The sequence below is a fragment of the Myotis nattereri genome (assembly GCF_964212035.1).
Source record: "Myotis nattereri genome assembly, chromosome: 2".
NCBI lineage: Eukaryota > Metazoa > Chordata > Mammalia > Chiroptera > Vespertilionidae > Myotis > Myotis nattereri.
Genome location: NC_138076.1, coordinates 164068406 through 164084938, shown reverse-complemented (window position 1 = coordinate 164084938; position 16533 = coordinate 164068406). Strand labels below are relative to the sequence as shown.

The window sequence follows — 16533 nt, the reverse complement described above, 5'->3', positions numbered from 1 at the left end:
CTGCAGAGCAGATTCAACTTGAGTACATTAAGAAAATTAATTCTGACACGCCAGTGTGGATCAGTGGTTGAGGAACCAGGAGGTCACTGATTCAATTCCAGTCAGGGCACATGCCTTGGGTTTCAGGCTTGATCCCCAGTAGGGGGCGTACAGGAGGCAGCTGATCAATGATTCTCATCATTGATGTTTCTATCCCTCTCTCCCTCTCCCTTCCTATCTAAAAATCAATAAAAACATTTTTTAAAGAAATGTTATGCTTTTACTTTTTTTAAAAGAAAATTAATTTCATGTCCCTATGGAGCTGTCACTGGGCCACAGTGACCAGATCAAGTTACTTTCCTTCTTGGTGGTCCCTGACAGCCAACCACTGCCTTTCACTTCTTTATCACTCCTTTTAAATTGTACTTAACTACTTCTGTATAACACAGTCACAGTTCACAAAACCTTTTCACATTATGTATTTAATCCTCTTGATGTCTAGAGGCAAATATTCTGTTCCCCATTTAACCTACAAGAAAGCCGAGCTCAAAATGGTAAAGTGACTTGTCCATGGATCCACACATCCTGTAAGCTGTGGATTACTTTCTTTTGCCTGCCCCTTAAATACCACAGTAAATGAAACTTTGAATCAATCCACCATCTTGCTGTCCACCATCTTTCTATCCACCATCATGCTATCCAGACTCTCACGTCAGCCCAGACAGGAAGCAGCTCTGATGAAGGGGTGACTGGAGAGGGAGAGAGCTCACCAAGTTGTACTTACATAATACTCTTGTTGATCTATATCCTCTTTTCCCCTTGAGTTGACACTGAAGCTAAGAATATTTTTTCTAATTGGAAACAAGAAAACTGATCCTCAAGAAGCTGGTCATAAAAGTACTGGGAAGCTGATGTTCATTTTTCCCTTAGAGCAGCATCTACTGAATGGCCTGGAGACCAAACAGCAATGTTACAATTGACAGATCATCATCATCATCATCATCATCACCATTACGGTTGAAATTGTGACTCACTGAGTGCTTACTATGTGCTAATCATCGTAATCAATTCACACAATAATTCCCACAAAGGAGGCTTATTATCCCCATTTTAGAGATAATAAAACTGAGGTGCAAAGAGGTCTATAACTTGTACATTTCCACTGACCTAGTAAATGATGGTAAGACCCAAACCCACGCATATGTGAATCCCAGTGTCCATGCTTCTGACCACCATGCTATCCCATTGTACTACTTCGTAAGTACCGTGTATGTGTCCACAAATGATCTTAGATTAAGCAAAGCTTTGGATAGTGGTAGTGGCCTGAAAGAGAAGGAGAATAGATATCCACCTCTCCACTACCACTCTTGGTTCCTGCACTCCCCAGGCCAAAGCCTGTATGTATTCTGGCTGTAGTAGCTATTGGCCCTGCGTTACCCACCCCCTTCTTCTCACTGACTGTTCCACATGAACAATTACTTTTCCATGCAGTACTTTCCCCTCTTCTCACTGCCAAACCCCTCCTTCCCAACCTGCTTGTTCAGCGCCCTTTTTAAGAAAACCTTCTTGGATGAGCGAAACCTGCTCCCCAGTCTCTGTTTCTCAGTGACATGTCTACCCTCTGGAAAAGAGCTTGTCCAGTAAAATGTTAAATGTTTAAAGTCGCATGTTGCCTGACCAGCCTCCCCTCGTGTGTCCCAACTTCCCCACATGCCGTGTGGATCTAGGGCCTTCTTTCCCTCCCACAAAGTACCCATCCAGGATAGTCAGTGCCAGGAACAAAGGAGTTGGAGACTCAGAGAATTTCAAATTCACTTTATTGCAGCAACACAAGGAAACGGGCGTTTAAGACCTCTCCACAAAAGTCAATCAACTGGCTGACACCATACATTAAAAAAAAACCAAAGCAGCACAGAGCTTGCTGCAAGAGAGAGGATAGAAATGAGCTGTCCAGAGCATGTGCATTCATTGCATGACGGAGAAGCCCTGGGTCTAACCAGCCTGCCCACCTCTGGCTGACTTAGGAGGTGCATTGAAATGTAATGTGTGCAGTGGTGACGGCTGAACTGTTTCTGAGATAAAGCACAAAGGGTCATAGCAGGCACTGAGCTTGTCACTGGTTCTAAAACTTCTTTGGGAAGCAGAGCAGAAAGGAAAGAGCTGGGGAGATAGGCTGAACCAGGGTAACCGGTGGTGTTTTTCTTCAGTGAGGCTGGCCTTGGTCTTGCAAGCATATTTGGAAGTGATGGAGAGGGAGAGCTAACAGGATAGAGACCACCGCTTTATCGGGACCCTAGGGAATAGCTGGTAGAAATAAACTTCACGCTGGAACTGCCGCCTGAGGTCTTCGTGCCCCCAGAGCTGGATCCCCGGCCTCCGGAGCTCCCGCCTCCGCCACCACCGCTGGAACCCCGGCCACCAGAGCTGCCGCCGCCCCCTCCAGAACCGCCTCTGTGTCCCCCGCTACTGCCGCCTCCGCCGTAGCTGCCGCCATAGCTGCCGCCGCCGCTGCCACCTCCAGAACCGTAGCCGCCTCCGTAGCTACCTCCACCACCTCCTCCAGAGCCGTAGCCGCCTCCGGAACCGTAGCTACCGCCTCCTCCTCGGCCACCACCTCCACTGATGCTGGTGTGGCTGGTGCTCACAGCTGCAAGGGGACACAGTTACCTTCAATCCCATGGCGCGTTCCCGCCCAGCCAAACTTGCACAGGCCCCTGGGTTATACTTACACACGCTCACGTTCGGGGCGCACTCTCCAGACATCCTGGAGGAGAAAGAAAAGCCCAGTCCTCATTACCCTCCGGCTTCACAAGCGCCTCCCCAGGCCCTCTCAGCTGACCCAAAGCTCCCCACTGGGGCTCCTCTTTGATCTGAAAGGAATCCAATCCGCGCTGGCTTCCCACAACTCTCATTTTTCTCACAAACAAGAAGAAATCTCCGTATAAGTTAGACGAGAGCTAGTTAGCTAATGCCGGTTACTCTAAAGGCATTGACTTTGGCCGGATGACAGCTGAGCCCGCCCAGATGAAGAATAAATTGCTCCATCTCAAAGCATTTCTTGCCACACTATAGCCCTCAATGTGAACTCTGGCTCCCAAAGTGAAACCAAGTCTTTCCGCAGGGTGTGCCTTTCCTGTCCCCATGCCCAGGACAAGCTGCAGTCACATGGCGGCATCTTTCAACAGCAGTCAACTTGCCAGGGCGGAAGCACAGAAGAAGCCATACTGCCCAGGGTCCCTTTCTCACCTGCTTTCCTCTCCCTCCAAGAGGGCCCTGTAAGTGGCAATCTCCACATCCAGGGCCAGCTTGGTGTTCATCAGCTCCTGGTAGTCACGCAGCAGCCGGGCCATGTCTTCCTTGGCCTGGTGCAGGGCGTCCTCCAGCTCATTCAGCTTGCCCTGGGCGTCCTTGAGGGCATTCTCACCACGCTGCTCAGCATCGCTGATGGACTGCTGCAGCCCAGAGATCTGAGGAAGGAGAATCCAGCACATTACACACTCTCTTAACACCTAACCCCACCTTGTCCTTCTTATCTCAAATGGACTCCCCAGCCCCTTGAGGCCAGTACTCTGGATCCAACAGAACCACAAGAACTTAAGTCACTTCATGCATTCCCCTGCCTCTGGCTAGCACATCACCATGTTGCTTTCCTTAAAAGCCCTTAAAGGTGATGCAGCAGCCTCTCCTGGCCCTGCGTCAAGGCTACTCTGCCCCTTGGCATTCTTCTAAATGCCTAGCCTGAAACCTCTTGGCTGCCTTTTCTCTCACTCACCACCTCTTAAGTAGAAAGAAGAAGCAAGTACCTGCTTCTTTACACTGTTGATTTCAGCTCTAAGTCTCTGGATTAGCCGATTCAGCTCAGAAATCTCCATCTTTGAAGTTTTCAAATTGTCCCCATGTTGGCCAGCAGTGACCTGGAGCTCTTCATACTAAAGATGATGGGCAAAGTCAATTAATGTGACAGAGCATATACCCTGGCTCATGCACACAAATATTAAGAGAAAACACAGTATAACAAAACAAGACTTTTCAGGAAAACTGGCCAGACATCCAGCCCATTCACCTTCGTCTGGTACAGGGCCTCAGCCTCAGCCTTGCTCCTCTGGGCAATCTCCTCATACTGGTTCTTGACCTCAGCAATGATGCTGCCCAAGTCTAGGCTGCGGTTATTGTCCATGGAGAGGATGACATTGGTGTCACTGATATGAGTCTGCATCTGAGACAGCTCCTGCAAGACATAATAATTCAGTGAGTCTTATAGTGTTAAAACAGAGAACAACTTAGACAGAGGGAGCATTCAAGAGATAGAAAATATATCTCTATTCTTCTGGATAGTGGTGGGTTCAAGCTTAAAGTTCTCCACTTGGTAAACGTGGTTGAAATTAGAGGGCTTACCATTTGATAGAGTGCTGTGAAGAAATCAATTTCCTGGCGCAAGTTGTCAACTTTGGCCTGAAGTTCCACCTTGGCCATATAAGCAGCATCTACATCCTAGAGGAGCAATAGGCAGTAAGAAGTCATAGTCTTTCCAGGGCAAATCCCTCTTACTAACTCTGAGGGGATTTTCCAAGCAGAAAAGGTGTTTGGGGTCTGTTCCACACCTTGATATCACAGGTGGATCAGAATCCCTAAATTGCCCCACCCCTGGGAACACAATCACAAAGGAGCTTGCCTGATTTGCTGAGAACTTGCCTCCCCACTTGCTACATGAAGTAGTGAGGGCTCTGGAGAAGCAGGGAACCTGAGTAAGTCCAGGACCATGATAATGTGGAAGGAAAACTCTACTTGAGATAGTCATCAGGCCCACTACCTGCTTCTCCACATCGTGGCTCCTTTCTGCTTAGTAATTAGAGACCCTGTTCTATTGTTTATTTTAGATGTAAGGTCCACCCTACAGAATTTACTGACCTTCTTGATGGTCACAAATTCATTCTCTGCATTTGTCCGTTTGTTGATCTCTTCCTCATACCTGCAAGGAAATCAGAAGTGAATAGGAGATTCAGAGAAGGAGAGAGGCCTGAAGTTTCGCTTTCTAGACTAATACTAGTGCTGCTTCTCACTGCTTTTCTGTTACTAGCCTAAGACATTCTGGCCACCCAGTTCTTCTGAGCAATAAAACCATTAAAGAATTTCCAGATTCTAAGAAAATGAAGATTTCAGAAAATGCCAAATTGATTTACCTCTCACCTAAGAAAAGACATTGTTACATTCTCTTCATAGTCTTAGCTTGCCACTTGCTGGAAATATTTAAAGCAAAAGTCAAAAATTGCCCAGCCAGGTTTCCTTACTTGTTCCGGTATTCTTCCACCAGGTCTTGCATGGTCTTCAATTCCGAATCCATTCGAGATTGATCGCTCTTCAGTTGGTCCATTCTCTTTCTAAGACTGTTGATGTATGACTCAAAGTAGGGGGTTAGGTCGTGGGTCCTGGTGGAGGTATTTATCTGCTGCAGCAGCTCCCATTTTGTTTGCAGCACCTGGTTCTGCTGCTCCAGGAACCGCACCTAAGAATACAAAACCTCATTACTCACTGATACAGAAGTGGAGGCCTCTGGCCACTGAGCACCAAGGGCTACCACATAGCAAGGCCCAAAGCTCACTTAGGAAAGAACTGTGATTCTTATTTTCCTGGCCATGATGAACAGATAAATTGAAAGAAAAAAAAAATGATCAAGTTAGCATCATCTTCAAAATAAAACCCAACTCACTGTTAATTCAGTGACGTTTTAATTTCCCTGAGAATGGCAATCATAGTACTATTTCAGTTGGAACTTTAGGAGAGTAGCTACACAAAAACCAAATAGCAAAGCACATGTAAAATTACTGCGACTGCCCTTTGAAATAGATACATGACACTTAAGAGAATTGCCTTTCAATTTTTTAAACCAATTACCATAAAAATTAGTTTGCATTCCCTGAAAATACACACAGTTCAAATGTATATTGGAAAAATCCAAAATTGAATTTCAAATCTATTGTGGATAACTTGCCTTGACATTATTATTGATGAATGAGCAAAATGTTTAAAAAAACTGGTTTACATTCTTTTTCAGAGTAGATACTTGGAAACATAAGTACAAAAAAATCTCCACCTTGATATGGTACCAATGTAAAATTCTCAGAGGGCGGACCGCCCCTTCTGGCAGCAAAAGATGCTTGGCACTGACTCCATACCTTCTGCTATAAAAGCCAATGCCTCTGTTTACACTCAACTTCCTTTTTATGGTTTGGAAAACTTTTCCAGGGTTCTCATTTGCACCCTAGAAGGTTGAGTTAGCCCCATTTCTGTTATCTTCATTCAGCATTTGTGAGTCCGAATTCAGCCCAGGAGTTGAATTAAAAAACACTTGAAGGTGATGTCAAACTGACCCACGTTTATGTAGACCCCAGACCCCTTTGTGCAAGAGAGAGTTTAGTCATTAGCATCATTCACAGGCATACTTCTAACACTTTTCATAGAAAACAATTCTACAAAACACCGTTTTAGTCATCTAACCACAGAAAATTGAGGTTCAAACCCAAACACGTCTTGGCTGCGCCACTCTCAAATGGACCAGGAGCAGCTCTTCCGGTGCACAAAGCAGGTAAACTCACCTTGTCAATGAAGGAGGCAAATTGGTTGTTGAGTGACTTGATTTGCTCCCTTTCTTGAGACTTTACTTTTTGGATCTCAGGGTCAATCTCCACATGGAGGGGTTGCAGAAGGCTCTGATTGATGGTGACCTGCTGTATGCCACCAGGGGGGCAGACGGGCCCAAAACCACCCCCAAAACCACCTCCACCAAAACCACCTCCACTGCCAAAACCACCACTGCCGAAACCACCCCCAAATCCACCACTACCAAACCCACCACCCCCAAAGCCACCACTGCCATAGCCACCACTGCCATAGCCACCACCAAAACCACTACGTCCACCTCCTCTAGCCACACTAATGGAGATACTTTTACTGCCACCAAGGTTAACAAGACTTCGACTTCCAAAGCCACCACCAGCGCCTCCTCCACCACATCCTCCACCTGAAAATCTCCCACCACCTCCTCCACTACGGCGCACAGAGCAGCTAGTGCCCCTACGTTGTAAGCTGACTACCCCCGCAGAGCCAGAGCTGAAGCCTCCTCCACTCCGGTACCCAGACCTGGAACTAAAGTGGCGACTCATGTTGACTTAAAGAGAGTAGGAGCAAAGTAGAGAAAGGGAAGGAGCTAACACTCCTCTACTCCAAGCACAGAAACTTCCCCTTATATACAGGGGAGTGATTGGGCTTGGTCCTCGAGTCAGCGGGATGCAGTGCTACTCAAGGGTTTGGCTTGCCTGCAGCCATACAAGATTTTTACGAGCCTCAACAATACAATAAACACTACACCGCTCACTCCCAGAATGGCTCTCAAAATTGCTGTGCCTGCAAGATTGCTCATGTGGCAATCATTTTATCGGACAAAATCTTTCTTCACATGCTTGAGACTTTGTGAAAAGAGGACCCTACATCTGTTACCTGGTGCTTCTTGGTAGGATTTCATAACCTCCTGTCACAAAAATATGCAAGTTCCCATTCTTGCCTTGCCCTTGGAAGCTACTAAGGCACCCTCCTCGAGCGTGGCAGGTGCAGTTCCCCATTCTTGGCCTCAGAAGGAGCTCTCCAGCCCGGTTCTGAGATCTGCCCTCCAAACTCCAGAACTCACCAAGTTTTATCTCCTGACACCAAGCCAGACTTGAATAAGTGAGCAACCAAAGGAAGCTATTTTTATTAAATGTTGGCTTTATAAATGCACTGCATTAATATTAGAGGAAGAGAAGCTGTCATTTAAAAGGATGGGGGGAGGGAGTGTAGGTCTTCTGGAAGGACCAGAAGGGAAAGACATGTCCTTTCTCAGTTTTCCAGTTGTTCCTTTTCCTCAAAGATAGGCCAGGGCAGGAGACAGAGACACCAGCAACAAAAAACAGATGCAAACAGATGGCATGTGCATGCCCATTGAAAAGCACATAAAGCAGTGAGGTAGCAGATAAAAGCTATTTCATACATTTTGTAAAGCAAAGGGGTGGAAGTAGGACTTGACCGGTGGTTCAAGTCTCACACTAGACTATAGGGAGAGATGAATGTAGAACTGAAAGGAGCCTGGAAAGCCTGACCTTAGAAGCCAAAATTGTTTCTGGACAACAGTATTGGCAATAATAATAATAATAATAATAATAATAATAGTTAACATGTATTAAAAACTGACCTCAGGCCAGGCACTGTTCTACATATACGTATTAACTTAATTTTCACAACTTTGAGATAGATGCTGTTATGCTAGCCATTTTTAAAATGAGGAAACAGAGGTTGAATAGCCTGCCCCAAGTTGACCCAGATGGTAAGTGACATGGCTGGAACATGAACAGGGGATACTGAGCTACCATGGGCAGGATCCTAACCAGCGTGTTGTATGACAGCACAGCACTGAATTGGGGCTGTGCTCCTCACTTTGTGTAAAATCATATAGTTTGGGAGGCTGTCTCACTGCAGAGAGCTCCAGCAGCAGGAGGCCCATTTTATCTCTTTGAATCCTTGGCTCCCGACACATTCACATGCTTGGAGAATGTTCTTCAATTCACTCTGAGAAGAGGAGTTTGGAGGAACTGAGTTCATGGGGAGATTTTGCTTCTGTCCGGGTGCAAGGGTGCCCAGCATGCACTACAATGGGTCAAAAAAACCCAGGATCCTTCCTGGAGAGCAGCATTTGATCAACCTTAATAGGTAGTAGTGACATTGAGATCTGGAAAGACCCAAACCCCACACAGACTTTCATTCTCAGACTTTTTAGAAGCCTGGTGTGCTCCCCACACTTGCATGTAAACACAGAATTGGAGATGCCATGAGGAGAAGCCACTGCTCACCCCAGCTGGCTTTGAGCCACTCTAAGTGGTCCATTGCAGACCTAGATGGGGTCTCCACTGTGTAATACAAGATATGCAGGGGAGGAGGAGTCTGTGCCATCTCCATGGCACTGTTGTCTGAAACTGCCTTAACACTACCATCCTTGGGCTGCTAAACCAACCCTCTCGATAAAGAATGAGTAATCCAGATCTTGTACTTGACTAGGAACAATGAGACTGGGATGGTCTTGTGTGGTAATGACTGTTGCCTAATAATCTTCTGACAGGCAATCAAAATCCTTTTAGTTCAGCATACTCCCTCATGAGCCATATTACTCTGTGCAACTGATTCCTTCTAGCACTTTGGAGGGGTGTGCATATGTGTTTGTATGCATGTGTATGTGCATGTGTGTATTCATCCTTTCACCTCTGCCAGCCAACAGCAGATCTTTGCAGTGATTCGTGCTTCCACAACAGAACTTTGCGATGATTCCACAAATTAAGATACTAACAGAGAGAGAAATTAGAGGTTGATGGTCAGGTAATTGGTATACAATTTACAGAGCTGAGAAACTTACTCTAGCTGCCACCATGAGGAGGAAGAGAGACAAGGACTAGAAGGAACAAGAAGACATAAAAATCACCATCAGCTTACATTTGCATAGTTCATCTCAACAAAAACATACACAAACACTATTCTAACAAGAGCCTTGAGAACCAGGCAGTCAAACTGTTTTCACAAAACAGAAAACTGAAGATCAGAGAGTTTAAATGACTTGCTTAGGCACTCCAGCTAGGAAAAGACACATCTGGGACTAGCACCTGAGTTTTCTGGTTTCAATTCAAGTGTTCTTCCTGCTAAACTGAAGAAGAGGTTCAAGGACAAGCAAATGGAACTGGTTCCATAAATGAGTGCATAGAGAATCACAGAATATTCCCATCTGCTGGAACTCAGAGACCTCCCACCATCTAACCTGCCTATCAAAGATGTGAGAAGGCAGACTCAAGAAGTCAAAAATGGCTCCAAGTCATACAATCAGTGCCTGGGCATCCTCCAATTTCTGAATTGGACTCCTACTCTCTTTCCACTGCTGACTTTTGAGGCAACCCAGTGAGGCTGGAAACTGCCCTACTGGTAGCTAACCAACTTCATCAATCCCCGTGATGTCCCCAGGACTGTGGAGGCTGTGTGGTGATATTAAAGTGGGACATTAGCCCCAGCTGTTTTGGCTCAATGGATAGAGTGTCGGCCTGCAGATTGGAAGGTCTTAGGTTCGATTCCAGTCAAGGGCACATGCCCTGGTTGTGGGCTTGATCCTCAGTGTGGGGTGTGCAGGAGGCAGCTGATCAATGATTCCCTCTCTTTGATGTTTCTATCTCTCTCTCCCTCTCCCTTCCTCTCTGAAATCAATAAAAAATATATATGTTTTAAGTGGGACATTAAATCTAACCACACACTCTCATTCCTGGCTTATTTGTGTACTCCAAATTTATAAAATAAAGGCAAAATGAAAATAAAGACAAAACGAAAGAGAAAAGAGGCACTAATATCCATAAGCACTAACTATGTGCAAGGAGCTATATCTCAGTTAAACATCATATGAAGTCCATGAGGTGGCAGCCATTAGCCCCATGTTAAAGAAAAGACAACTTGGGTTCTTAAATACTTGCCCAAGTTTCCCCAGGTGGCAACTCACAAACCAAGTTTCTTCAACTCTGAGCTCATGTCTAGGTTCAGCCCATGGGCCTCCCCTTGTCATTGGCCTGTTTTACCACCAGCATCACCTACAGATTTCCTGATGACCCACTCACTTGAGTTTTCCACTCCCATGCTTTGCTCAGACTATTCAGTCCTCTTCTTCCCTTTTTCTCTATTCCCCTCCATCTTCCAAACCTACTTTTCTCTTCTCTGAAAGGTCTTCCAGTTGCCTTGGCAATTTCCTTCACAGTCCTACCGTAGTCTACCTCTGGAGTACCTAAGGTTTCTATTCGTGAACATTTGGGCCTGAATTGATGTTGGGTCCATCAGGCCTTGAGGACAAATGCCTACATCTCCTCTGCTCCACCGGGCAGCAGACAGGCTGGCTCCTCCAGGGAGTTTTCCTTAATTAACACCACTCAACTGCTCCATTGGTTTCTTTATCTAAGCTCAATTGCTGCCATATTCCAGTGCATATTGATATATAGACTGGCTCATTTTCATATATATTCAAAGGATCAGCAAACACACACATACATATAACACACACACATATACATATGTGTGCGTGTCTGTTTGCTAATCCTTTGATTGTTCTATAAGCCTTATAAAAGCAAAAGCAAGACTAAATCCCCCGTGTCTTTGGGTACCATCCCAGCACCCCTCTCCTCACAGCCTCCCACACGGTCCCCTGCACCTGAAGGGTACCACCATCAGTTCTGGATAACAGAGTGCCAGAGCACCTCCAACCCCAAGGACACACACACACCCCAGAACTGATCATAGAGATGAGGATGCCACAGACAGGCTATGGCAGGGGCAGGTGTGGTGATGTTTTGAGAGCTTTCTGAGGGATGGGACTGAGAAAAAGAATTGATGAGAAACATGCAATGACAAGCCACCCAGCCCTGCGGGACTCCACCAGGAACGTGGGAGAGGGAAATTTCAGGGGAGGGGGAAAGCAAAGCCTAGGAGGCAGAAAGGAGAATCACAAACAATGGGGAGGCGGGGTGAGATGTTGAAAGCTGGAAGCCAGCAGAGGAGGGGCTGAGGCTTCTTATACAGGAGGGAGAGCTGCAGAACTAGGGGCAGCCTGTTCAGGACAGAGAGCAAAGAAGGAGGTCCCCAGGAGTTACCTACCAGCGTGTGCCGGAGCAAAGTAGGGGCCTGAAAGGAGGAAGGCACAGGTGAGTATGTAGGAAAGGATGGTGCAGGTTATCTAAATTGAGGCATGGAGTCAGCCAGACCAGGTGCCACTCTGGACTGCAAATTTGTAGCTGTGCAACTCTAGGTAGATCATTTACCCTCTCTGAGCCTCCTACATTTCCTCATCTGTAAAATAAGGACTTAGTGTGGTAAATGATAGACAGAGAGGGGAAGGGGAATTCTCTCTCACCTTTCATTTGGAGAACCCAAAAGATTACATAACAATCAGGAAAAGCTTTAGAACAAGCCCCTGCTTCACTAAAAACAGTGGAAAGACCCAGAAAGGAAGTTTGGGTTCTTGAAAGGAAGCCATCTTGTGAGAGAAATTCTTAGGGAGGGGGCATAATTCTGTACCAGGGAAGCTAGGGGTCCATCACATACAGGAAGGAAGGCTGAGCACACCTGAAGTGGACAGAAGTGAGGCTAGATTGGGAATTACTCCCACTGTGGAATGCCTGCTTTGTAGTGAGGACAATCCCTGAGGTTAAGCACATTGGGACAGGTGTGGCAACCAGGCCACACACTCAGAGACCCCCCAGACCTGCCCTTCAGGCCTTGCACTGAGACATTCAGCACCAACCCTCTATGCTCAAGAACCTCCCAACATCTCACGTTCCCAGCTCAGCCTTGTAACAGTGTTGATCGACCCAAAGGCATACAGTGTCCTGTCCTGAACAGAAAGCTGACAAAACCAGAGCAACAGGTCCCTCAAAACTGTGGGGGTTACACTGTGCTTGAAAAGGAACTGTCAAAGCACATGGCTCATAATTTGAAGATACATCCTGGGCCAGCTTGTCGGTAATTGAGGGTGAGGCAACATTCCTGAGAGACTTCCTTAGACCAAGGATTTTCCCAGCCCAGAAATGCACACCTTGTCCTAGGTCAAACAGAGTTGGAATTGTATTAAGACAGTGGTTGCTCCTCCTGTTCACCATGTCCCCAGATTGAAATCTATGTAGATGAGAAGCTGGTGGAATTAAATTTAGATTCCCAGAGCGCCCCGCCCAGCCACGGCCTCTCAGAGGGAGGAGCACCTGGCAAACTTTCCCTGGGAGTCTTGCTGCCCTGAGTGCTGTGCTCTTTGCTGCTGCCCCTCTGCTGCTAAATGGGTGGATCTGCTTGCTTTTCCCTCTGAGTATCTGCCTCATGGGAATAGCATTGACCAGAAACAGGGGATGAGTGCTCTCTGGTTTCTAGAAGGACCACAGAGCCCCCACATGTGATCTCCCCAGCCCTCTCCCAGAGCCAGGGAGAATCATAGGAGATCATGCATGTGGGAGCATTTTGTATATAGTAAAGAGCTAGGAAATTGCTTATTGCTCCCAATGGGATTGCTTCTTGTCTAACAGGAATAATGTCGATCCCAGGAAACCTCTTCTGGTGTCTTTAATGCTAGATTCCATTGCTCAGGCTCAGAATATCACATTAAGACTTCTCATTTAGACTCTGAGGTCCTCCTCAATTAACTGTTCTTTCCTTGGCCTTCATTTCTCATGCTCCTGCTCTGTGGAATCTCCATTCCAATATTCCTAGAATTCAGTCACATGGTTCCCTCCTCGACCAGGACTAAGATGGGCAAGGCTTTTGAAGAGAAAAGACAAGTCCATGTTTTCTGGACAACCCAATTTCTGCACAGAAGGAAAAGGATGGGAAAGATGACCATGGGTTGGCCTTGCCCTTGTGTTTTTCCCCAGAGCCAATGTGGATTCCCTAATAATATCATACACACAAGTATGATCCAGGGATAATCAAGTCCACACACTGTAAAGTTCCGATGGTGCCAGCAAACTTGGGTTCACTTTACAATCCTGGCTAGAGCCTTTGGCCTCTCCATGACTTGATCCTCCTCTGGTATCTGATCTTAATTTTCCCAAATATAAACTAGAAAATAGAATTCCTTTTTTCTCAGGCTTCATAACATGAATTCTTAGGGCAGCAAAGATGTGAAATACTGCCATACACATATCCCCACCCATCCTTCACTCCTCCCTCAACCTCCTGCCAAATGGTTAACCAACCTGTGCTTGCAATGTGGCGTCTCCCTCTCCCATCTCAGGATAAATACAACAGTGCTTTCATGTTGAGCCAAATCTGCTGCAGTTCCCACCTTGTCCATCTGGGTCATCAGCTGGGGTCAGCCCCTCTTTGCTACAGAAGCTCTTCAAATCTTTGTGTGTGCAATTAGCCATCATATCTCCCCCAAAAAAATTTCTCTTCTCCAGGATCTTGCATGGTTCTCATGTGCCCAGGCTTCTGATTCCCCATCAGCACCGTCTTGGCCACTGTTCTCTGCATGGCTCTTATTTAGCAGTGTTCTTAGAGTGGTCTGACTACAGAAGAGAACAAGTGGTCTCTGTGCGATGCTCTCTTCTTGGGCCCCATGCCTGTTCCCAACAGCCATCACACCTGTTAGCTCATATGTTGCCACTGTCAGTTGAATACTCTAAATCATGTTTACACGCACTAGTGTTTATCCCTGTCTTCCTGTCCTTGTCCTCGTGCCCTTGGTCTTTGACTTTAAGTGTAGGAATTGCATGGGTCTGCGACCTCTCCTTCCTTTCAGGCGGCCACCTACCCACCTTTCCCTCTCCCATCCTCTCCCCCCACAGGCCTGCCACCAAGATAGATGAGATGTGGAGAAACTTTTCTGAGAGAATGTAGAAGTGTGTCTGAGAACACAATGTCTTAACAATATGAGTTGCAGTCATATTTGAGTGAATCTTATATCTAAGTTCCATCTGTAATCCTTCAGAGAATGAGAAAGTAGGTCACATCTTTTATGTGACTTCTTTATATGGACTCAGAAATATCATGTAGGATGAGGTGACAGCTTAACTTGCTCCATTCTTGAATTTCTGCATCTACGCTTCTCTCAGGAGCATCTATGAAAGATGCTCAGCTTCTTGTCTCCCCAGCTCAGTTTCTCCTGTGAGGCTGCCTCCTCTGACTCACACACATTCACCTTCTCTTATCTTAGAGTCTCTGAGCAGCCTATCTGGAGGGCCCTCCCCTGACCTCCTGCCCACACCTTCCCTGTCCCTGTTTCCCAGCCCAATTCCACTTTCCATCCCTCCAGGAACCTGTTGGGACTTCCCTTCCACAGCATTGACCTGCTGCAGGTCCCACTGTTTCTGCTGTGCTGGACACATACTCTGATTTCTCCTCCCCCTGAACCTTCCCCTCCTCTGGTTGTAAGCAGCCTTCAGATTCAGAAACGTGTTCATTCAACATTGCATTCTCAGTGCCTAGGCCACCGGCTGCCACACAGTAAGAGCTAAATAAATGCCTATTGAACAAATGTGTAGCTGACTTTTGAATGATCACTTTAAGGATTAAAAAGATTATGTCTGTAAGGTTTTGCAAGATGATGTGTTACTCGTGCAATAATAAATAATAAAAATAATAAACTTTACTTCCCAAATATGAATAATTTCAGAGGCCTGCAGAAATTAAAGAAGAAATAATTCATCTCCTGACCAAAGAGTAGTTTGAGATCACAGAAAAGTTTATTGTAGAAACACCAGAAATGTCAAACCCTTCAAGGTACAACCTTCAACCAGAAAATGATGATGTCACAGCACTCCCCAAGTGATCCACATTGAGCACATCAGGTGCTCCAAGAGAATCATGAGTTTGGACATTGTGTTAGGACTTAGCGAGCAAGTGAAGGTGACTTCAGATCTTAGAAGTAAAGCCACTTTCCCTCTCTCAAGCCCCCTTAGTTGGTCAATTCTTTCCCTTTTTTGTCCCCTTCACCACATCTCAAGCATCTTATGTTAAGGACCAAGATGAAGAGTCAATTCTCACACAGTGCTCAGTCACAGAGAACAGGAGGCAGAAAGGATTTTGCCATCTGGGAAAGAGCATTAAGCTACCTTGCAAATAAAGGGCAGCTCGCAGCCTGGTTCAGACTGAACTTCCCAAGACTCAAGTAGTATCCTCAAACTGCTCAAGGCCTGGGCACCTGGACATAGCAGAACTGGGCTGCATGTGCCCAACCTATTGGACAATTCTCAGGAGGGCTGCTATAGACCAGATTTCAGAAAGGGCCAGGCTTCCAAAGAGTGGAGGTGTCAGGAGGGACAGGACAGAACAGAACTTGATTGCTTGTCCATCAACTCCTCCATTCATTGCTCACTACAGTCCTCCCTGTGGACAAAAACTCAGGCCCTCTGATATACTCTCACCTGGGACTGTTGGTCCAGGGGACAGTGCTTCTTAAGACAGAGATTCAGAATCAGACCCAGACATGGCAGGGGTGTCTGATGCGGGCAGCCAATCCACATTCTCCATCAACATGGTAGTGTGAGGCTACAGACCAAGAAGTAGGAATTGGTCCCTAGCACAGAGGAGCCTCTTACCAAGCTTTGCCTTGTCCTCAGCCATTCATCCAAAGGCCTCATTCTGTGGGTCCCTGAGGGGTGGATTCTTGCCCCCAGAGCAGCCCAGATGCAGGAAAGGGAACCTGGGACTGAGGAACCTGGTGTGCCTGAGGTGGACTCTCCATTGTCAGCCTTGTCCATGCTCTTTACTCCATGGCTAACCTAGGCCCTGGGCATCTGGGGACAGGAACAGGGCCCTCTAGGTGGAGTCTGAGTTGAGAATTTGACTGTCTGTGTTCTGACTGCCAGTTAGTGCCTGAAAGATGGGCTGTTGGAGTTACCCACCTACTTCCCCATCTAGAGATGATTTTATTGGCAAAACTGCTGAGACCCATCAGGAAAAGGTAAGTAAGAGGGGATCAGAAGGGCGTGAGGAGGGGACAGGAGCTAAGGGTCACAGAAACCTTCGTCC

The 16533-nt window shown here is 46.5% G+C and overlaps 1 protein-coding gene across 1 annotated transcript; it reads right to left on the bottom strand.

The window, feature by feature from the left end:
- Positions 1–2261: 2261 nt before the first annotated feature.
- KRT1 (keratin 1) lies at positions 2262–7139 on the bottom strand (the record flags this gene model as incomplete). Its single annotated transcript, XM_081082262.1, has 9 exons — positions 2262–2626; positions 2709–2743; positions 3226–3446; positions 3783–3908; positions 4043–4207; positions 4375–4470; positions 4888–4948; positions 5268–5482; positions 6573–7139. 9 exons carry the CDS (start codon positions 7137–7139, stop codon positions 2262–2264), a joined length of 1851 nt encoding a protein of 616 aa, XP_080938388.1.
- Between the last annotated feature and the right edge of the window lie 9394 nt (positions 7140–16533).